The 23,640-nt window shown below is 37.4% G+C and overlaps 1 protein-coding gene across 4 annotated transcripts in view; it reads left to right on the top strand.

Moving 5' to 3' along the window:
- The window catches only part of LOC6034152 (adenylyl cyclase-associated protein 1), a 66,505-nt gene that overhangs the window by 32,329 nt on the left and 10,536 nt on the right, over positions 1-23,640 (top strand). For 3 of the 4 annotated variants that reach the window (XM_038258347.1, XM_038258348.1, XM_038258349.1), the window contains exon 4: positions 5,131-5,327. In XM_038258347.1, coding sequence (XP_038114275.1) covers positions 5,131-5,327 — 197 coding nt within the window. Of the gene's footprint in view, positions 1-5,130; positions 5,328-20,595; positions 20,885-23,640 lie in introns of those variants that run through there. The other variant, XM_038258350.1, reaches the window with a different exon arrangement.

Here is a 23,640-nt window from a genome sequence, read left to right as displayed (position 1 = left end):
TGCTTGAGACGGGAAGAGTCTTTTGAAGATGGAGAAACCATAAAAAATGGTTATGCTCCATGGTATCCTTCGTTTTCGGAATTTTTCAATTAAAATGTTATAAACTGAAAAGAAATGATTTTGACAATTTGAGAAAAAATATTAACAGAATTAAAAAAAAGTCTATCCAATGTTATGTCTAGAATTTAATAATTTTATATTGCATCGCAAGTTTTTCTATACAAGTATTCATACAATCTTTGCATTCTAGCCGAACAATACAAAATGGGCAGTGGGCATGTGAATATTCAAAAGTCTGTACCTTAAGAGGCAGTATTTGTAAAAATTGCCCGGTTTGTTCTAGAGGTCGTATCGAGGTGCTCCGATTTGGATGAAACTTTCAGCGTTTGTTTGTCTATGCATGAGATGAACTCATGCCAAATATGAGTCCTCTACGACAAAGGGAAGTGGGGTAAAACGGGCTTTGAAGTTTGAGGTCAAAAAAATACAAAAAATCTTAAAATTGCTCGCATTTCCGTAAAACTTCATCAATTCCAACTCTCTTAGATGCATTCGAAAGGTCTTTTGAAGCACTTCAAAATGTGCCATAGACATCCAGGATTGGTTTGACTTTTTCTCTTAGCTTTTGCAAATAACTGTCAAAAATAGATTTTTTCAAAACCTTAATATCTTTTTCCAACAGCCTCCAACACCCATACTCCTATAGGTCAAAAGATAGGCAATTTCATGGACTATAAGCCTATGGTATTAACTTTTTGGCCAATCGCAGTTTTTCTCATAGTTTTTCGATTTTTCTACAACAAACAATTTACAACGCTAGTTTTTATCCTGTTGGCCTCCATAGCGGCACTTTTTGGTCTCAATTTTGTCATATTCGGAATCCTCGGACAATTTCACGTAAGTTAAAAGTATTGAAATTGTAACTTTGATTTAAAAAATAATTAAATAAAACATTTTTGAAAAAAGAAATAGATTTTATTTACCCTATGATCAATACGTCAAATGCTGTATCAAGTAGGCGAAAACCTGTTTTACCCCTAATCCAACAAATTGTTAAAAAATATTTTAATTCATTCTAAATGGCAATTTTTCCAATCAAATTTACAACTCCAATACTTCTAATTTACGTGAAATTGTCCGAGGATTCCGAATATAACAAAATTGAGACCAAAAAGTGCCGTTATGGAGGCCTACAGGGCAAAAACTAACGTTGTAAAATGTTTGTTGCAGAAAAATCGAAAAACTATGAGAAAAACTGCGATTGGCCAAAAAGTTATTTCCATAGGCTTATATTCCATGAAATTGCCTATCTTTTGACCTATAGGAGTATGGGTGTTGGAGGCTGTTGGAAAAAGATATTAAGGTTTTGAAAAAATCTATTTTTGACAGTTATTTGCAAAAGCTAAGAGAAAAAGTCAAACCAATCCTGGATGTCTATGGCACATTTTGAAGTGCTTCAAAAGACCTTTCGAATGCATCTAAGAGAGTTGGAATTGATGAAGTTTTACGGAAATGCGAGCAATTTTAAGATTTTTTGTATTTTTTTGACCTCAAACTTCAAAGCCCGTTTTACCCCACTTCCCTTTGTCGTAGAGGACTCATATTTGGCATGAGTTCATCTCATGCATAGACAAACAAACGCTGAAAGTTTCATCCAAATCGGAGCACCTCGATACGACCTGTTACACATTGGTGAAAAACTCCTTCTTAAGAATTGATTTCTGATCGATTTGGTGTCTAGAGCAATGTTTAGGTTATTATAAAGACCTTTCAGATAGAAGAAGGTTCATGAAACGAAACAAATCCCTGCTTCTTATTTTACTTTGCATTTTAATAAAAATTGAGTTCTCGAAATAAGTGTTTTAAAATTTTTGATTTTTTTATGTGATTTGTGGGAAACCTTTTGCACTAGTGTTTAGTAGTGAAACCCTGGTACCAAAGTTATTTTTTGTAAAAAATGATGTTTTTTAGATAGTGCTGAAAATGTGGTCATTTAAAAAAAATAATTTCTGATCAGGTTGGTGTCTTCTGCAAAGTTGTAGATAAGGGAAACTTGGAATAAAACGGTTACACTCTAAAAAATTGTTTTTAACACTAAAATTCAAACAACAATGGAAAAGGACTTAAGGCATTTTTGTGCAAATTTTACTAAAATTTTTACACTTTTCCTCTTTTCCAATCTTTTGCAAAAAGTTAAAAAATAGAGCACTATTTTAAAAATCAAAGGGAACGGCGAACTTTTACAAACATTTCACAAATTAATTTTCTATTGCAAATTCGCTTTTTTATCGAAATTTGCGTCGACAATAATATTTGGCAAGATTTCGATTTTTGGAAAATCACTATTTTTTTTTTGAAAATGTTGGGAAATTAGGAGGAAAAATTATGTTGCCAGCTATATCAATTTTTGAGGAAAAATCTTCTAGGGGAAAGTGAGACAAGAGGAACAACCGCTCGTGTTGCCGTTTGGTCAAACGGGCAATTTTTGTCTTGCCCAATATAGTCATCCTGCCACACTTTCGCCTACAATCATTTGAAAACTTTTTTGAGAATACATTTCATTTTTATTTATATTTATTTTTTTGGATTTTTTTGGAATCATTTTTTTGACGATTTTTTTTCATAGGAAATTTAACAAAAATCAAAATGTTGTTAAACTAACCTTAATATGTATAAGTCATTCCATGTCAACTGAGTACACTTTTGGACTCGACCTTCACCGATTTGGACCGAACTTAGAGGGAACGTTCATTTCTGGAGTTTTTTTTTTGAAAAGGTCGAATAAACCAAATTTCCAGTTTTTGCTTTTTGGCTGTTTTTGAAACCGCTGTGAGCCAGGCGTAAAATCAAATTTTTTTCAGTAAAATCGCTGTATCTTGCCAATAGTTCATTTTAGTTTGAAGTCTACATTGATTATTATGTAAAATTGTCCGGGGAACACGATGGTGTTAAAATAAAACAAATAAAAATATAAGGAAATGATCAAAACTGAAATTTAATATTAATACGTTAATATATAATAATAGTGGGCATTTAAGGGTTAAAATTTTATTTTAATCAAATTCCTTGGACAAATTTCTATAAAATGCAACCTGTAGAAAGTCTTTTGCTCAAATAGTTGCAAAGTTATGATTAAAAGAAAAAAAAAGTTTTTTAGAAAATCGTCAAAAAAGAGGGCGGTGCCAAAAATAGAGAGATTGTCCAATCAGCACCAAACTTGGGATTTCTGTTAACTATCAATAGATGAACGTTCTCTCCAAGTTTGGTCCAAATCGGTGAAGGTCGAGTCCAAAAGTGTACTCAGTTGACCTGGAATGACCCGTATATGATCTGATTATAAACGTGAAAAATGTATTCCAAATTGTTTTCAGTTGATGCAAAATTTTTGCACGTGAAATGACTTTTTTGATATTTTCAAAAAAAATATATAGGGGAAATTCTCGTATGTTTGGCAGGTCCATCCAATTTGATGATTTTCACTATTCAAACAACTAATTTTGCAAAACTTTTGATAGATACTTGCTTGCTCACTTCTTATTGAGCTGTTTATTACTCGAGTTCAGTTGAAAACGCTTTAAATAAGCTTTAATTGAATGACAAAATTCAGACCTGCCAACATAAGAGCCACGCTGGAATTAGATGCTGTTCCTCTACTTTGGGAAAAAAAGAATAATGTTTCTTAAGTGTAATATTTTTTTTAATATTTTTTTTAATAGTTTTAATCAAAATCTTCAACTTTGCCGAAGACATCAAATGGAACAGTAACTCCTTTCCAAAATACAGTTTTTTTTTTCAAATATTAAAATGATTCCATGCATGATTGCCAAATAGAAAAAAAATACAAATAAAATCAATTCCCGGTATTTGTGGAAAATTGCTCAATTGATAAAACACCTGTGTGAATTGGGCCGGAATTGCCCTTTTGAACGAAAGCTATTGCAATGGTCCCCAACAGACGACACCAGCTGATTTATAATTCATGGAATCTAAAGTGTTTCGTTTCGTTCATCTCTGTTGGCTTAGGTAGCCTGATGAATAAAGTATTTTACGAGCTTGAGCCAATTTATTGACGAAATTTTAATCTTCTAATCGATCAAGATTATCGCAACTCTCAACATTGATTGAGTTTTTTTTTTACAATGTTTCCTCTTCCAAACTAAACTAATTAAATCTCTTCAATATAACCCTGATTGCTTCGAGTCACGCACAACTCGATCATTGAAATTCGAAACTTTTGAACGATGCATTTTACGAGCACACACACAAGGGAGACTATTATTTTATGTGTTCTGCTACAGCGCAAAATTGCTCAACCATCTCCTACTAGGACATGCTCTATCGACGTCGACTAAAAAGCAGCCAGCAGGGAGGAGGATGCAGGGACGAGCATCAGAAAGTGTATCATTCTTTCGTTTTTTAGTTCGTTGAGCTCTCTGGTTGAGCTGTCATTATCATCCTCTTCACTTTATGCCTCCATCACCTCCATCGGATGCTTTGTGGAAATCACTCACTCACCTCGCTCACTCATCGCCATCATCAACACTGTTCGATTCTGATCGATTACACTGGATGGCAGAAAAATTGTGGGTGGTTTGCGAATGGGAATTTTACGAAAGTTACTGATGTAATTTGTTCTTGCGATGTCGTCATACTTTGTAGAAATAAATTTTGTTATTTTTTTGGAAATAACTACATTTTAAGTTTTTAAAAAGGGCAGTAACCATGCGTCTCCACCATTTTCATGAACTTTATTTTACAAAATATAACGACAAATAGAACAAACTTTCCTGAGATATTGTTGTAAAATTTCCAAATACCATAGATTTTTTTTCGACTAGTGTTCTCGACTATCAGATGTCTGAACGATATCGAATTTCTTCTCGTGCTCGAGACACGTGCATGTTACACTTGACGGTATTAACGACGATGTGGTGTACAACGTGTGTGTCCGTTTTTTGTGTGTGTATGTTACACAGTTGTCAGAACTCAATACAGATTTGCAAACCGCACTTTTTTTCTCTCTCTTCTTGTTCCTCACCGTTTCCCCACAATTACACTCCAACCACCCCACTTGAAAAACCACCCCGTAATGCACCATGAACCATGAAAACAAAACAAAAAAAACGAAAGGGAGGAGGGTGGCATCATGGAGCCACCCACCACGCCAATCGGCCGGGACGAGCTGGCCCTGCGGCGGCACCGGTTCTTCTCGGAGCTCCTGAGTGCGGCCCACGCCGCCGTCGAGCACCGGGTGCGCTTCGATCCGCTGGGACCGATCGTGGCCAAGGACGACGAGGATCTCGAGGAGGAAGCGTACGGAAGACCAGGTTCGGAATCTCTGCCACAGTTGAACCTTGATGGTTTGACGCTTTTAAGTTGGATTCTTTTTAATTTATGAAAATAGTTTTTTGTACTTACCTATACCTATACCTTCAACAATTATTCAAGCTCGTTGAAACTCAAGTTTTCGAAAAAAAAACAAATCTTTTAAGGAATTTTCAGTGAAATTCGAAAGAGTCATCCACAAACGACGTAGTATTTTAGATGAGGAAAAGGGAACAAAGGCTTTGTGACGATTCATATGAAATCATTGGATTTTGTATAAGAAAAATGCTGCAAGAAGTGAGGAAGGGGGGGGATCTAAAATACTTTAAAATTACGCTACGTCATTTCTGGATGGCTTTCTAAATGTTGCATCTAAAACCTTTCAAGGTTATGTTTTGATTAAATTTATTGTAGATGAGTGTAATTTAATAAGTTTGTTATTTTTTGCTAAGTTTTGTTTCACTTAAATTTAGGTGAATTTCCTCGGATCGAAGTCAAACTATCGTGGTTTGACTGTACGTCAGTAGTTCAATTCACTCTAGTTTTGAGTTCGTTTTTCCATCTCTTTAGTTTTCCAACTCGTGCTCATATAGCATCTCTTTACTCCTCAAAAACATGGTTTAGTATTTGCCGTTTAGTTGTTGTTGAGTTATCCGACGCCCTCGAGGGGAAGGAAAACGGATCAACTTTTCCATCCACCTCAAGGGAGCAACACGAAAGGAGAAAGGGGGCCTCAAGGAGAACTTGTTGCATAATTAATTTCATGCGGAGATGTGCTCTAGCAAGCGAACAAAAACCATCCTAATTAGAACCATCAAGTTAAATCACTTTCGGAAAACGGGTTTTCCCACGCAGATTTTCCCCACTGCTGTCGTTATCAGATTACAACCTACCCGTTGAGATGGGAGGGTGGGAGAAAGAAAAACAATTGTGCGGGTTTACGTAATTGTTATTTCTTTCCTGGAATGGCACTCATTGACACCTTGAGTTCTGGAGGACTTTGGGTTTTGTTAACACTGGAACGCCCAACGCATGTCCAACTTACACGGACGCCCAAGCCTCCCAAAAAAGGTGGAACGGTAACTTCAACTCGCTGGTTCTCGGGCTTAACTCAACCAATCAAGATGATTCTTCTTTCCAGTGATTTGTTAGGATGTCTAGATGATTCTAGAACTTTGCAGAACTTAATTTGATCAAATCTGTAATTTTTGCGATCAAAAACATCGTTCCACCTTTTTTTAAAAGACTACCTCTGCGGAATTTTCGGCGAATTTTTTTTTACACGCGAAAAAAAAAGTTGGAACGATGTTTTTGATCGCAAAAATTACAGATTTGATCAAATTAAGTTCTGCAAAGTTCTAAAATCATCTAGACATCCTAACAAATCACTGGAAAGAAGAATCATCTTGATTGGTTGAGTTAGGCCCGAGAACCAGCGAGTTGAAGTTACCGTTCCAACTTTTTTGGAGCCTTGGGCGTTGGAATGTTAATGTAGCAAAATGTTTTGTAGAATTTTGCAGTTTGATGGTTGATTCAACAAATATTTTGTTGTTTTTTGCATACCGCATTTACTAAAAAAAATGTTCATCTGTTTGCATGAAACTGTATGTTTGTTGACCTTCGCAATGAGGCCAACGCGTATCCTCTTTGAGGCTATACTATAGAAAGTGTTGTCAGAAAAACTGCAATGGAACGTTTACGTTTTGCAGGGAAAATGGTATAAATTCTGTAAATTTATTTAGAATGATTATTATTTTATAATTAAACAGTGTACACGGAGAAAAAATAGTTCCTAAAATCGTGAACAAGCGTTCATGAAAATGGGAACCACGAACAAAGTGTTCAAATTTCATGGTACGTTTTTTAAAATCGTACCATGGGATTTGAACACTTTGTTCGAGGTTCCTATTTTCATGAACGCTTGTTCACGATTTTAGGAACTCTTTTTTCTCCGTGTAGGTAGAATACATAAATAAATTCAATAAACTAAAACAGAAAACGGGATAAAGCATAAAAAATAATTAGAATATGCAGGACTTTTTATCAACCTGTTCGACAGATTTGAAAAAAAGGTCGAAAAATTCGTAACTCAAACATATGAGAATATCTGTAAAAAAATGTGTTTTAGTATCATTTTTGTGAATTGGAACATTTTCTTTTTAAACTAAAGTTTTTGTGAGTGTTTCCTTACATACATTCAAATAATTTACGCCCTTCTCAAATGTAATTTTTCAGGAAAAAAAATTGCTTTTGCCAAAGATAACATGTCTAGAAGTACCAGAAAAAATCCTGATTTTGACTGGAATTGCTCTTTATTCAAGGTCCATTAACTACTAAACTCGCAAGCTCGAGAAAAAGGGGGAATTTCCATACAAATTCCCCCCTTTTCTCGAGCTAAGGAGTTTAGGTGCTATTTTGTTTTACTTTTTGGATGTTTTTTAAAACGGAAATGAGTCAGTGGTATTAAAAAATAATAAAAAAGCTAAAAATAAGTTCAAAAAAAAAACAAACTACCTACAGTTTTTTGTCTTTAACATACAGGCACCGCCTTTGAAGAAAATAGCATCCCTCTACACGAATCTATGAAATTTCCCCGAAACCCATATTACCGAAGGGACATTTCCTCGAATGCCACTTCCCCGAAAAGACACTTTCCCTAATAGTCATTTCCCCGAATTTCATTTACCCGAATGGGCCACAATCCCGAATGCCACTTACCCGATTAGTCATATCCCTGAATAGTCATTTCCCTGAATGCCATTTCCCCGAACGCGGTCAAGCGGAAATGCCCTCGGAGCGCGCGTGCTCCTGGGCACCGGGCATTTTCGCTTGACCGCGTTTGGGGAAATAGCATTTTATAAGAAAAAAATTGATGGCAATTTTTATCACATCAAACTACATATAATATTTCTTGAAAGGTTCGTGTTGGCCTTGAATGATCAACTTTCTTTTTGGTTTCATACAGAACAGACGGTACTATTCATTTGAAATACAATGAATATTGTTACAAACTTTTTTTTTATATATATTCTCAAAACAAATATGTTTTTCTTATAGACATGATAATAATAATGCAATAGAAATTTTGTTATTTTTCATGATTCAAAAAACATACCGTGCAATTTTCGTAGTACAGAACCCCGTTCACACTGATCATTTTATTCACATTGCTGGTTTGGGATTTGGCGAAAAGTATAATCAACACAAACTTTAAATAAAATTTGTACCAGCTTTATGTACCTATTTGTGCGATTTTTTGGGTTCTTGAACAAAATTCGAAAAAAGACAAATTTCTTTGCAAATTTCTCAAAAAACTACATCTTATTATGCTGTTGAATACAAATGTTAATTGAACAAAAAAATCTAGTACAGTCCAGACTCGATTATCCGAAGGCCTCAGACAAATTTCACTTCGGATAATCAAAACTTCGGATAATCGAATCACGAAAAAAAAAAACAAATATTTTTCGATGCCTATTTTTTTATTGTCGAGCTCAAGTATGACCCCTAAACTACGTCAAAGTGATTTAAAACATTTAAATCCAAGATGGCGGCCAATATGGCGGTGTTGAAATATTGAAAAAATGAATTTTATTATTTAAAAGGCAATCAACTATTGAAATTTGACTAAAATGGGGTTGCAGAACTCAAATTTGATGTTTAAAGCAAGAAAAAGAAAAAAAACGAAATAAAAAATTTGATCGTGACTCGATAATCCTAAGTCCCATACAAACCTTCGAATAATCGAACTTCAGATATTCGAAACTTCGAATAATCGAGGCTTCGGATAATCGAGTCTGGACTGTAATTGGGTCCTAAAATTAAGCTTAAATTTGTGATAGTATTGTTCACAACAATAAAGCTTATTTTTCTATGTACAATGAACCTTTGAACGACCGCAAAGGATTTAAAATGGATTTTCAATTAAATTTTTAAAAATTCACTTTATGCCCTTCTTGGCAGAAAAGCTCCTACTTGACAGCTCGTTCCAAGGGGACCATAGTTGATCCATCGAAAAAATGTTGTCTTGTTAAAAAAAAAATTTGCATAAAAATGAAAAAAAAAAACGTTATCAGAAATGGTTTTAATCGTGTTTCTTACCGTTGTTCATAAAAAAATACAAAGGGTTTTATTTACTACCCAATTTACAACATTTAATCAACAGCATGCCCGAAAATGATGATTAGGGGATATGAAAATTCGGGAAAATTTAAATTTAAATAAACGGCAATTGGCGTAAGTGTCACTTCGGGGAAATGGTATTCGGGGAAATGTCATTCGGGGAAATGGCCGATTAGGGGAAATGATATTCGGGGATGTTGCTGATTAGGGGAAGTGGTATTCGGAAATGTGGCCAATTGGGGGAAATGATTTTCGGGGAAATGTCATTCGGGGAAATGAGCTAGACCCCTCTACACGGCTGTTTCGTGGCGATCAGATCGGGTCATTTGAGGTTATGTTGAAAATCACTCTTTTTGGTAGCCGTTTAGCTTTTTTTTCTTAACTTTTCAATTACTAAATGAAACTGAACAACTTTCAATACAAAATTGTAGGACCTGAAACTGAACCGAGTGGACCACATCTGAACAAAATTCGTTCTGCCAAAGCCGAGAAAATCAAGTGCATATTTTTGATCAACATCCCCACACACGCACAGACATTTGTTCAGAATTTGATTCTGAGCAGATAAGTAGAAGTGATGTTGGGCGTAGGAGGTCAACATAAAAAGTTCATGTTACAAGTGATTTTATAGTCTTTCCTCAGTAAGTCGACTCCCGATGCTTTTCTTCCTCGAAATCCTCTCTACCTCGAATTATTCTCTTCCTCGATAGTTCCTCTCATATACAATAAAGATAGGCATGATAGCTTGTTCATTTTTCGTCGTGTGTGTTAGGTGTTTATAATGATGCATATTAAATTATAATTGAATCCATGTCAGTTATGTTTATTCAACACCCAAGCTCACAAGCGAGTTCGAACCAACACAGCTGGGGATGTACTGTTTTGTGGTTTATTGTTTCAACTTCAATTTGTGCAAAACATTTGCTAGGTAAACATTTCCCATCGATGCCATCGACATCAATATAAACATTGCGGAAAAAGTATGATCCCAGAGGGGGAAGAAGAACGGGTATATCAATTTACTTCACCTCGCTTGACTGACACTAATTAAACACGAAAGGATAAATAAACGCATCGATCCCGCAATTATGTGGCTCGCAAATTCAACCAGATGATTCCACCTCTGATGATGTGATGCTGTGGGGGGGGGGGGTTGTTAATTCGATTAAGGTGGATTACGTACCGCTCTCATTGAATCATAAATTAGCCCGGTGACACGGCAGAGGAGAGTTTGGTCGACGAATGGATGAAACATTGATGACATCTCGTTTGCCACCTGGTGCCAAAATAGGTCCTCTGGAATAACCTGTGCGTGGGACTATCGAGAGGACACACGTGCTTCAAGGTTACGGGATTTCAAGGGCCTCCTCTCGTTAACGATTTCAAGCGCTTAATCCAGGCTGGCAAAAGAGTGCCGTGGAAAAGGTTAAAAATAAAACACTTCTTCCATTCATAACACTTTCCCAACTAGCACAAATAAACAACACACGCCGTGGTCGAAATAAAATTTATATTTAGCTGACGGCTTCATCGTTAGCCGTTACCTTGCTGCTGTTGGGGTAAAATTCTAGTTCAACTAGCAGCCACTTCTCCATGGAAAACGACACAAAACTAGGTCAGTGTTGAAAAGTTTTTCCCAGAACGTTGACTCAATCGTTTGTTTTGCTCCCTCCTTTGCGCTTCGTGCGAGTAAACAAAAAAGTTAGCTCAACAGTTTGCATAAATTTCGTTTGACGAAGGGATCATCGTCATCATCATTCAACGACGTGTTGACAAAAACTAATCAAATGTGTCAACGCGACCGGACCCGTTGATCGGGTATTGATAAAAGTGTCAGGCTGGGTTTTGATATCAGTTGGATGGTTCGATTTTTTTTTTACAAACTCATACTCGCACAAATGCCGGCAATTTTTGTTGCAGCTGTGGAGTTGAGCGAAAAAAAAAATGCGATGAATTTACACATTTGCCACACTTGTGTGTGCTATCATCGCAGATGGTCGTGCCCGAGCGCAATGCAAAACTAATTTGGAAAATTGGATGATTTCAAAACATCAAATTCTGATTTAAAACTTATTTTACTCATACCTATCTGTGGTTTGGCTAGTAAATTAAAAAATTGAAATAACTGGCATACTCATCATTATAAAAAATAACAGTGATGAAGACTTTTTGACAAGCTTGCCACCAGTCTGGTTGGGTCGCAAAATTTTTCGCGTCCGTCGCAGTGTGTTTTTCGTTTTTTTCGCGTGCGTGTGTGCGTGTGAAGGTGCGGCTGGCTTTGACTGTCCCGATGACAGTTAGCCAGTTCGATTTGCGATGCCTTTTCGTTGGGTCGCAAAATTTTTCGCGTCCGTCGCAGTGTGTTTTTCGTTTTTTTTCGCGTGCGTGTGTGCGTGTGAAGGTGCGGCTGGCTTTGACTGTCCCGATGACAGTCAGTTCGATTTGCGATGCCTTTTCGTCGGGTCGGTAAATTTTTCGCGTCCGTTGTCGATGTGCAACAACAACAAAACCCTATCATACCATTTCATCTCGATACATCGTAACTCGTCGTTCGCAAAGTTAATCAGTACCTCACTAAACATCAATCATTCAAAACTCGTGAAATCATCTCAAGTTAAAAATTACACTGTTTAACCCTTCAGTTTTAATTACAAATGATTTTGGTTCTATCTTTCCACAGCCGGCTGTCTAAGACTAGACCATTTCATTTAAAATTTAACAACAGATAAACGGGAAATGTCTCATCCGCAGCCTCCGATTGCTTGCCTTGAGAATAATACAACATACCTTTCAACAAACACTATGATTTTGGGTCGCATCATCATCTTCTATGATGAATCCTGACCAAACACCCTATCCTACTAACAAGTTTTCAGGTTCCTGGCGCTCGTGGGGTGTAAGCACAGAGTAAATCAGCTGCCCTAGTAGCAACCTGCGCTAACTAACATTCCCGTCCCTTAAAATCGAGGTCTACAAACTGACATGGCGGGCGCCGTTGGTGGCCAATGACTGTTACCTATTCGCAACTGATCTAGCTTTAGCAATCATGGTGTTTTATCTTTTCAGCGCATTCATACATGCTGTTGATAAGGGAAACACCACTAGATCGTCGAAGCCTATAATCAGTAGTGCTGAAAGGATATTACGGTTCTGTTCAGCAACGGAGGGGAAACCATGGGTGATCTCTCATGCTCATGCTCATGCTCATTATAAAAAATAACAGTGATGAAGTTTTGGAGCTTTGGAGATCTTTTCTCTCCCAGAAAGTAGTATGTATAATAATCCACCAATCGAGAAATTAAAAGTGCAACATGGAGTTAAATTTTCTGTCAAGCTGATGTGAAGTTTTCCATGACAGCTGGGAAAGCTTAACTCCATTTTACCGGCTCACATCTCTCTTTTTAATTTCTCGATAGAGTTATCCTGAGTTATCTAAGCCCGCTCTCACGCACACTAGTACACCATTTGTTTTGCTGGATGGTACAAATTTTTACCTCAATCTTTTTCATGTACGTACACGCAATACATGCGCACGTAAATAACTCTATAGAAACATAAAATATGACCAAAAATCGATATTTTGAAATTTTGGCACAATTCTGAGGAGACGAAAAAATACCAAACATATTGAGTTGGCAGCCCTGCCATCGAGAGCAGAGGCTAGTGGTGTGCGGTCCGCGGAATTTGAATTTAGTCGGTTGTTTTTATAGTAAATCGCGTGAAAAGTAGTGAAAAGGCGAATGCACAAACTGTAAAACCTCTATAATAAAAACAAACAAACGACGCTTGGTCAAGGGTTTGACAGTTCATCGCGGCGGCTTCGCTCTTGCAGTTGTATTAGTGTGATGTGGGCTAGCTCGTTCTAAGGGTGGTATTCAACTTGTTAGAAAAATCAAATAGTGCGAAAGAAATAAAAGCAGTTTGCCAAGGAATATTTTTGGAAGTGTCATCAAGCAGCGCTCAAGCAATTTCATCTGCTACTGGAGAAGGTGTTGCAGATGGAGAAGAAATACTTGGAAGATCAGCAAAGCTTGGTGGGCGGTCTGCGATCGGTTGAGGTTGGTCGGGGAACGTGGATATCGTGCTGAAGCAGCAGCTAACCAAGAATTGCCAGCATATTTGTACGCCAGGATGTGAGTCGTGTTGGCAGGAATAGGATCAAGCTGCTAATGATAGAGGCTCGTGAGCACAGCTGGAATTCCGGATGCATACGACCAAAATATGGGACAACTCCCGGGTGCTTAGGACTACCAGAAACTTGGTGAGATCTATCCAAACTAAAAAATTTCACATTTTACCTACTTTTCAACAACTATTAAATGCGCGCTGATCCCTGTTTTGCCTGATGCGATTGGAAGTTTAAAGATAGGTCGAGGACCCGTCTGGTTCTTGTACTATGTTTAGGCGGGGCCAGACAATGCCCAATGGCCTCGAAATTGGGCCGCTAGGATCTCTGCCAATCTGAAATGGGTCATTGGAAACAGCGCGAGGGCTGTCATCACCTAATACCCGGGACTTGGGGTGGGCAAAAAAAGAGCGAGCCGCTCAAAGAGCCGGTTCACTGAAAAGAGCGAACGAACCGTGGCTCACAAAAAAAAGAACGACGGTTCTTTTTTAAACTCCAGTCTTTTGAAAGAACCGTTTCAAGATGGCATGTTTTTTGACATAAATATATTTTTTTGAATTTCAAAAAAAAAAATAGTATTAAATTTGTTTTTGAGAATTGGAAATGCAATTTCAAATATTTCAGTACCTTGAAAAATTAATCCCAAAAGTAAATGATTTGTTAAAATATTACCAAAAATCTACTGAGTAGTTTAGAGATTTTATCGATAAAATCAGAATGTAGAAAAAAATCACAGAATATTTTCTCCAAGTAAAATATTAGCATTATTTCAATTCATGTAGAAATAAATACAATTTTAAGATTAATAATTAATTTTTCCGGCATCCTAGATTTAAGTTTGGATGCCATTCTATAACTCGAATGAAAGACCTATGGTTTCAATGGCATCTTCTCGTTTTCAGTTAGATTTTTTAATCAAATAATTTATTAAAGTCCAACGTGAAATAACTTATAAAATCACACGATTCTTAAAAAAACCTTTTCATCAAAATTTTGAAAAAGATCGAAAGAGCCATTCAAAAGAGCGTGGAGGAGGGAAACATTGAGTGTTTCCCTTTCACACCTTAAGGGAGCGTTCTTTTATTACGTAACGCAAAATTTTGGAGTTTTTGACCCTCCCCCCCCCCTCTCATAAAAAAATTTTCATACAAATTTAAAAAAAATGTATGGAGCGTAACACGGCATCCGACCCCCCTCCCCCCAACTGCGTTACGCGTAATAAAAGAACGCTCCCTTATGTCAATGTCCATCGAAGAAAGCGGTGCAATGTTAACGTTTGTTCATAGGACCTTATCAAAAACCTTACACCCATCCGGCGGTCGCATGATTGTGATACATGGCGGCATGAAAGTATATCAGAATCTACATGAAATCTGTCCTCATGCATTTTTTGCGATGCAGGGGTATGGCATTTTTGCCCGTTACCGACAATTATCGTCATTACCGACGACAGATTGTTTGTATTGCAGAAAAAAAATCTTAACAGAACGAGGATTGAACCATCAACTTCTAGGTTACTGATCCGATACGCTACCACCACGCCATGGACGCTTGATGAATTGTGAGGGACAGAGCGCGAATATATTGTTCTCTCTAGAGTGTTGCTTGAGGACGCGCCAGCATTATATGTGTTGGTGAGAACTGCACATCGCTAACATGTTTACACGCGGGCAAAATTGAGCTATGAGCTTGCTGCAAAAACTGTTATAAAATGTAACATTTTCTGTAGCAAATCCACTGTTGCAGATTTTAAGCTATATATTTCCTTTGGGTGTATCCAGATTTGAAACATGTTTAATAAATTACTAAACGTATTTTTTTTTGCTATTCTAAAAGCAGAAAAATGCTGCTAAATTTGTTTGCAGTAAAATTTTTATAAGACATTTATGTTTGATTTTATTCAATCATATTATTTTGTCCTATGGAAGCGTTCTTTTATAACCTGACGCAAAAAAGGATTTCTGACAAAATTTCCATACATTAAAAAAAATGTAGCGTAGCTGCGTTACGTAAAAAAAGAACGTCCCCTTTGATTTGTTGGGCTAATTCTGACATAAATTTTGAAAAATATTTGCAACAGCCATACTTACATTTTATAAAATACCGTATTTTTGAAATGCTAAAAATTTGATAATACGCAATATTGCCAATCAATTTTATTTAAAATAAAAACTTTCTTAACTGCTCTTAAAAGACTAGATCGCGTTATGCCGTTCCGCTTCCAACATATTCTCGTAATAGTCAAGGCACGAAATCAAAAAAGGTGCTCATTTTTCGTGTCTAGAAGCAAATCGTGTAACAGGCCATTTTTTTATGGATCTAGACAAAATCGACCCTCCTGAATCCGAATCTGCCTGTTGATTTTCCCGATTCTCAAAGGGAACCGAGATATTCAAAATGGCGTCCAATATGGCGGCTGAATGGAAAAATCACAATAAAAGGATTTTTAAGTTCAATCAACTACTCAAATTTAACTAAATTAGGGTCGCTAAACTCGAATATGACCCCTAGAATACTTCAAAGTACTCAGGGAATGTGCAATCCAAGATGGCGGCCAATATGGCGAAGTTAGAATATTGGAAATGTTTATACAGAAATGTAACAGGCAATCAACAGGTCAAATATAGCTAATTTGGGGTCGCTGAACTCGAATATGACCCCTAGAATACTCCAAAGTACTCAGGGAATGTGCAATCCAAGATGGCGGCCAAAATGGCGAAGTTAGAGTATTGGAAATGTTTATACAGAAATGTAACAGGCTATCAACAGGTCAAACTTAACTAATTTGGGGTCGCTGAACTCAAATATGATCCCAAAAATACTCCAAAGTACTCAGGGAATGTGCAATCCAAGATGGCGGCCAATATGGCGAAGTTAGAGTATTGGAAATGTTTATACAGAAATGTAACAGGCAATCAACAGGTCAAATTTAACTCATTTGGGGTCGCTGAACACAAATATGATCCCAAAAATACTCCAAAGTACTCAGGGAATCTGCAATCCAAGATGGCGGCCAATATGGCGAAGTTAGAATATTGGAAATGTTTATACAGAAATGTAACAGGCAATCAACAGGTCAAATTTAACTAATTTGGGGTCGCTGAACTCGAATATGACCCCTAGAATACTCCAAAGTACTCAGGGAATGTGCAATCCAAGATGGCGGCCAATATGGCGAAGTTAGAGTATTGGAAATGTTTATACAGAAATGTAACAGGCTATCAACAGGTCAAATTTAACTAATTTGGGGTCGCTAAACTCCAATATTACCCCTAGAATACTCCAAAGTACTTAGGGAATGTGCAATCCAAGATGGCGGCCAATATGGCGAAATTAGAATATTAGAAATGTTTATACAGAAATGTAACAGGCTATCAACAGGTCAAATTTAACTAATTTGGGGTCGAAACGAAACTATTGGCACTACGCCCCCCGGGGCATGGCCTTCCTCTAACGTGGGATTTCTGCTCCAGCGCCTCTGACGAGACAGGAGAAACCGGGACCGACGTTTTACTTCACCATCCGATAGAAGCTCAGTGGATAAGGCGGGAATCGAACCCGCGTCTCATAGCATCATCGGGATCGGCAGCCGAAGCCGCTACCCCTGCGCCACGAGACCCACCCCCAATTTGGGGTCGCTGAACTCAAATATGACCCCTAGAATACTCCAAAGTACTCAGGGAATGTGCAATCCAAGATGGCGGCCAATATGGCTTAGTTAGAATATTGGAAATGTTTCCCTGAGTGCTTTGGAGTATTCTAGGGGTCATATTCGAGTTCAACGACCCCAAATTAATTAAATTTGACCTGTTGATTGCCTGTTACATTTCTGTATAAACATTTCTAATATTCTAACTTCGCCATATTGGCCGCCATCTTGGATTGCACATTCCCTGAGTACTTTGGAGTATTTTTAGGATCATATTTGAGTTCAGCGACCCCAAATTAGTTAAATTTGACCTGTTGATTGCCTGTTACATTTCTGTATAAACATTTCCAATATTATAACTTCGCCATATTGGCCGCCATCTTGAATTGCACATTCCCTGGAGTATTTTAGGAGTCATATTCGAGTTCAGCGACCCCAAATTAATTAAATTTGACCTGTTGATTGCCTGTTACACTTCTGTATAAACATTTCCAATATTCTAACTTCGCCATATTGGCAGCCATCTTGGATTGCACATTCCCTGAATACTTTGGAGTATTGTAGGGGTCATATTTGAGTTCAGCGACCCCAAATTAGTTAACATTTCTGTATAAACATTTCCAATATTCTAACTTCGCCATATTGGCCGCCATCTTGGATTGCACATTCCCTGAGTACTTTGGAGTATTCTAGGGGTCATATTAGAGTTCAGCGACTCCAAATTAGTTAAATTTGACCTGTTGATTGCCTGTTACATTTCTGTATAAACATTTCCAATATTCTAACTTCGCCATATTGGCCGCCATTTTGGATTGCACATTCCCTGAGTACTTCGGAGTATTCTAGGGATCATATTTATGTTCAGCGACCCCAAATTAGTTAAATTTGACCTGTTGATTGCCTGTTACATTTCTGTATAAACATTTCCAATATTCTAACTTCGCCATATTGGCCGCCATCTTGGATTGCACATTCCCTGAGTACTTCGGAGTATTCTAGGGATCATATTTATGTTCAGCGACCCCAAATTAGTTAAATTTGACCTGTTGATTGCCTGTTACATTTCTGTATAAACATTTCCAATATTCTAACTTCGCCATATTGGCCGCCATCTTGGATTGCACATTCCCTGAATACTTTGGAGTATTCTAGGGGTCATATTCGAGTTCAGTGACCCCAAATTAGTTAAATTTGACCTGTTGATTGCCTGTTACATTTCTGTATAAACATTTCCAATATTCTAACTTCGCCATATTGGCCGCCATCTTGGATTGCACATTCCCTGAGTACTTCGGAGTATTCTAGAGATCATATTTATGTTCAGCGACCCCAAATTAGTTAAATTTGACCTGTTGATTGCCTGTTACATTTCTGTATAAACATTTCCAATATTCTAACTTCGCCATATTGGCCGCCATCTTGGATTGCACATTCCCTGAGTACTTCGGAGTATTCTAGAGATCATATTTATGTTCAGCGACCCCAAATTAGTTAAATTTGACCTGTTGATTGCCTGTTACATTTCTGTATAAACATTTCCAATATTCTAACTTCGCCATATTGGCCGCCATCTTGGATTGCACATTCCCTGAATACTTTGGAGTATTCGAGGGGTCATATTCGAGTTCAGCGACCCCAAATTAGTTAAATTTGACCTGTTGATTGCCTGTTACATTTCTGTATAAACATTTCCAATATTCTAACTTCGCCATATTGGCCGCCATCTTGGATTGCACATTCCCTGAGTACTTTGGAGAATTCTAGGGGTCATATTCGAGTTCAGCGACCCCAAATTAGTTAAATTTGACCTGTTGATTGCCTGTTACATTTCTGTATAAACATTTCCAATACTCTAACTTCGCCATATTGGCCGCCATCTTGGATTGCACATTCCCTGAATACTTTGGAGTATTCTAGGGGTCATATTCGAGTTCAGCGACCCCAAATTAGTTAAATTTGACCTGTTGATTGCCTGTTACATTTCTGTATAAACATTTCCAATACTCTAACTTCGCCATATTGGCCGCCATCTTGAATTTCACATTCCCTAAATACTTTGGAGTATTTTTGGGATCATATTTGTGTTCAGCGACCCCAAATGAGTTAAATTTGACCTGTTGATTGCCTGTTACATTTCTGTATAAACATTTCCAATACTCTAACTTCGCCATATTGGCCGCCATCTTGGATTGCACATTCCCTGAGTACTTTGGAGTATTTTTGGGATCATATTTGAGTTCAGCGACCCCAAATTAGTTAAGTTTGACCTGTTGATAGCCTGTTACATTTCTGTATAAACATTTCCAATACTCTAACTTCGCCATTTTGGCCGCCATCTTGGATTGCACATTCCCTGAGTACTTTGGAGTATTCTAGGGGTCATATTCGAGTTCAGCGACCCCAAATTAGCTATATTTGACCTGTTGATTGCCTGTTACATTTCTGTATAAACATTTCCAATATTCTATCTTCGCCATATTGGCCGCCATCTTGGATTGCACATTCCCTGAGTACTTTGAAGTATTCTAGGGATCATATTCGAGTTCAGCGACCCCAAATTAGTTAAATTTGAGTAGTTGATTGAACTTAAAAATCCTTTTATTGTGATTTTTCCATTCAGCCGCCATATTGGACGCCATCTTGAATATCTCGGTTCCCTTTGAGAATCGGGAAAATCAACAGGCAGATTCGGATTCAGCAGGGTCGATTTTGTCTAGATCCATAAAAAACTGGCCTGTTACACGATTTGCTTCTTGCATCGCTATTTTCGGGTTTTGTGCCTTGACTATAACGCAGTGGTAAAGAGTTAAACTCTTACCCAAAGCATCGCGGTTCCAAACGCGATGTGACCATTTGATTTTTTTTGCACTCATTGCTTGTTATGCATTTTCATATGATCTTAAAATAGCCCAACTGTAAACATAGCAGGACCCGAGGTCACATTGAATGTCGGAGCGGCTTTTTTTTATCAATTTGCAGATGCTCTATTTATTGTTTCGCTCTCTAATGGATGAGTTCAAAAGATCCAATCCTGGAGATGATTCACTCCCGCTTCGCAATCGGGTCAGGAGTTTACTTTAGACACGTTTTCTGCGTCGTCGCCCGTCACCGTCGTCTAGTCGCAACGCGTGGTTTACTCTTGCCCGAGCTCTCTACGTCTTAGTATACCGTATTACACATAGTACGGCACTAAACACATCCCATGCCATCCCATCACAACACATCATCATCATCATCGTAGTCGCTTGTATTACACACTAACTAACTTCAGAGTATAGCAGCAGCTCATCCCAAGAATAGTGTGTGTCGCACCACACGTCCGACGTCCGACAAATACACCGAGAATCGGGTTCTATCGCGCGATTCAGAGTGCATTCTTCAGGTCAATTTCATAAATTTTAGAGCCGCGGTGGTCGGAACGGAACTGCTCGTGCGGATTTGGGTTCCAAAAAACGAGTGTGGGAAATTGTTTCTCAAATTTTTCGCGGAAGAAATTCAAAATTTCCCTCCTCATGAGTGTGTCAGTGGTGTAAAGGTTTTTTTTTGCTCGCTCTTTCGGCCGTGTGGTGGGGGTGACCGAAATTCGCGGATGGGTCATTCGCTGAGTGTCTGCTTCGGGCGTACGTTAGTCATAAACGATGTGAAGAACTGTGCCAATCCAGGTAATTCCCGAAGGGGGAGGGGGGACGTGTGCGAGGGGTGCGTGATAAGCGGATTAAGTGTGTAACATCAGTCAGTTTTTTTTGGACGGTTCCAGCTGATGATGTATTAGTTAGTTCAGTGTGTCATTTTTCGTTATTTTTTTGTTTCGTCATAATTTAGAACTCCCTCGCTCACTGTTTTTTTTTTCACGTGGACGAAGACGACGATGATGGACTGAGTTGAGTTGGGTTGGGTTGGGTCTAGTCGGGTTTGAAAGCCGAAAAATAAGGGAGACAAAATACACATAAAAAATATTTATCGCGAAAAAGTTATTTCCAACAACTCAAACGAAAGCCGTGTGTGTAGGTGCAGAAGGCGTGAGTATTTTCAAGGGACATAAAGAATGAAAAAGAGTGGATCAGTAGGATGTGTTTGTGAAGAAAACTGACCACCAACTGGTACTATCTCTCTTTCTCGTGCGGGTGGAGAGCATTTTTTTCTGGGTTACATATCAACAAATTTAGTTTATGGTAATTTAATTACATACAGAATTTAGACTAATTCAAATTAGCAAAAAAAAAACGTTTGGAATATTTTTGCAAAGTAATAAAAATAATAAGGTCAAACCCCTAACAAAAAGCAACCACAAATTTCATCCGTCTGACGCAAAAAATCAGCTTGATCCTAAATAGCTATTAGCGATGATTTTTTTTTTTTTTGAGCCATAACAATTTTTTTCAACACTTCAAATTTACCTAGAATTTCCCGAGGATTCCGAATACGTCAGAATTGAGCCCAAATAGTGCCGTCTTGTTGGCATACAGTGCAAATGAAAATGGCATTGAATTTTTTTTTTTTAGGAAAATCGTCAAACTTTGAGAAAAACTTAGATTGGCCAAATAGTTAGAACCGTAGGTTTATAGTCCACGAAATTCAATAACTTTTGACACAAGGGATTAAGGGTGTTGGAGGTTGTTGTAAAAAGGTAATAAGGCTTTCTAGGCGCAGTAAAAAAAAATATAATTTAACCCAAAAATGACGAACTTCTCGTCACAGTGTCCTGATGCAAACAATAACAATGATCGAGCTCGAGCTGTCACAGCCCTGCGAAGTATGTTAGCTGTCATATCGGGTGGTCAGTCGAAAAACCCAGCTAGAAGTCGCCTGACAAAACACTTTTGCTAGAAAGAGATAGGAAACCTGATGCAAACAATCGTCCAGCTGTAATGTAAACATACTTTGAATGTATTGGTAAATTTCTGACTAGAAAGCCGATTATAAGTCGTCATTAACTTAGGCCGTTGCAAATATTTTTTAAAGTTTATGTCAAGTCGAGGGGGGGTCAAAAAAATAAAAAAATATAAAAATTGAAATTACAAGCCTAGGTTTCAACATTTGGATGAAAAAAAGTGTTTTAAAATTCATTTTGCAGGCGTACAGTTGCTTTCCAATCATTAGTTTTGAAAATATCGAGGTATTGACGGAATTTTTTTTCGCGGAAAAAAAACTTTTTGTGGGACTGTGCATTTGTATTTCATGAAAATTTAAAATGTTTTCAAAGGAGTTCAAACATGCTAAATATGATACAGGCCAAGTTTGAAGGGGGGGAGGGGGGGGGGGCGACATAAGCTTTGAAAAATATTTGCAACGGCCAAAAAATGGTGAAGATATGTTTTCGATAATCTGAGATACGATTTTTTGAAAATAAAAACGTTTTTTTGAAAATAAAAACGGGTTTTTTGACGCGCCACGCGCAAAACTGGAAAATTGAATAATACGGAAAAAATCTACTTTTTTTAATAAAAATGCGATAACTTGAACATTTCAGCGATGACCTTTAAATGTTAGGGTACCAAAAGTTGCGTATTTCAATTACGAAAATGTTGGTACCCTAACATGTATAGGTCATCGCAGAAAAGTACAAGTTATCGCAGCTTTAGTGAAATAAGTCGATTTTTTCCCGTTTTCGTCATTTTCCCATTTTTGCGCGTGGCGCGTCGAAAAACTCAGTTTTTATTTTCAAAAAATCGTATAAAAAACATAACTTCACCATTTTTTGGTATGTTATGTGAAATTTTCCAAGGATCCGATTTCAGGCATGGCTCTTTGGTCCCAAGACCTTCAAATCAGCATTTTAATTTTTCATACGACCTTTTCAAATGTTAAGCTAGATTTTTGAAACTTTTTACTCAAATAGCCAAACTAATCACCTTTTGCGTCTAGGACAGCTAAAATCGGATAAAATGGCGCGGAGTTGTGATTTTTTGAAAAATGTGGTTTTTGCGATAAATGACGAAAATTACATTTTTTTGGACCATCCTAACACGGCGTATGTCACCCTGATGGCCAAACAAAAAAATACGGGTCTAATTATTTCGGCCAAAGAACGAAGAACTTTATTTTCGAATCATGCTGTTTTCGTGGGGAATTGCTGTATACACAACTGGTAAAACCTCTGCTTTTTCAGGAAAGGATAACATGCAAACCTATTGTGGGATGTTGTTGTACCTTACGAAAAATTAGAAACATCTCATTCGACCTGAAAATTTCACATAAAAATCTAACTTTTTTTAAAACCATTGTTGACCTTGGAATTTGCTGGTTGCAGTCATTATTTTGTTGAAAATATGCACTTCTGGGTAGAACCCAACGTTTAAATCCGTAAGAAAAAAGTGTTTCGAATTTGTGGATTTCATGGGTCAATGTTTTTTTTCAGAATTTTTACATTAAACATTATTATCACAAGAATAGCTTGAAAATGAAAGTAAAAGCGAAT

The sequence above is a fragment of the Culex quinquefasciatus genome, chromosome 2 (assembly GCF_015732765.1).
Source record: "Culex quinquefasciatus strain JHB chromosome 2, VPISU_Cqui_1.0_pri_paternal, whole genome shotgun sequence".
Lineage (NCBI taxonomy): Eukaryota > Metazoa > Arthropoda > Insecta > Diptera > Culicidae > Culex > Culex quinquefasciatus.
Note: the sequence above shows the minus strand (reverse complement) of the source record. Positions and strands in the feature narration are given on the sequence as shown.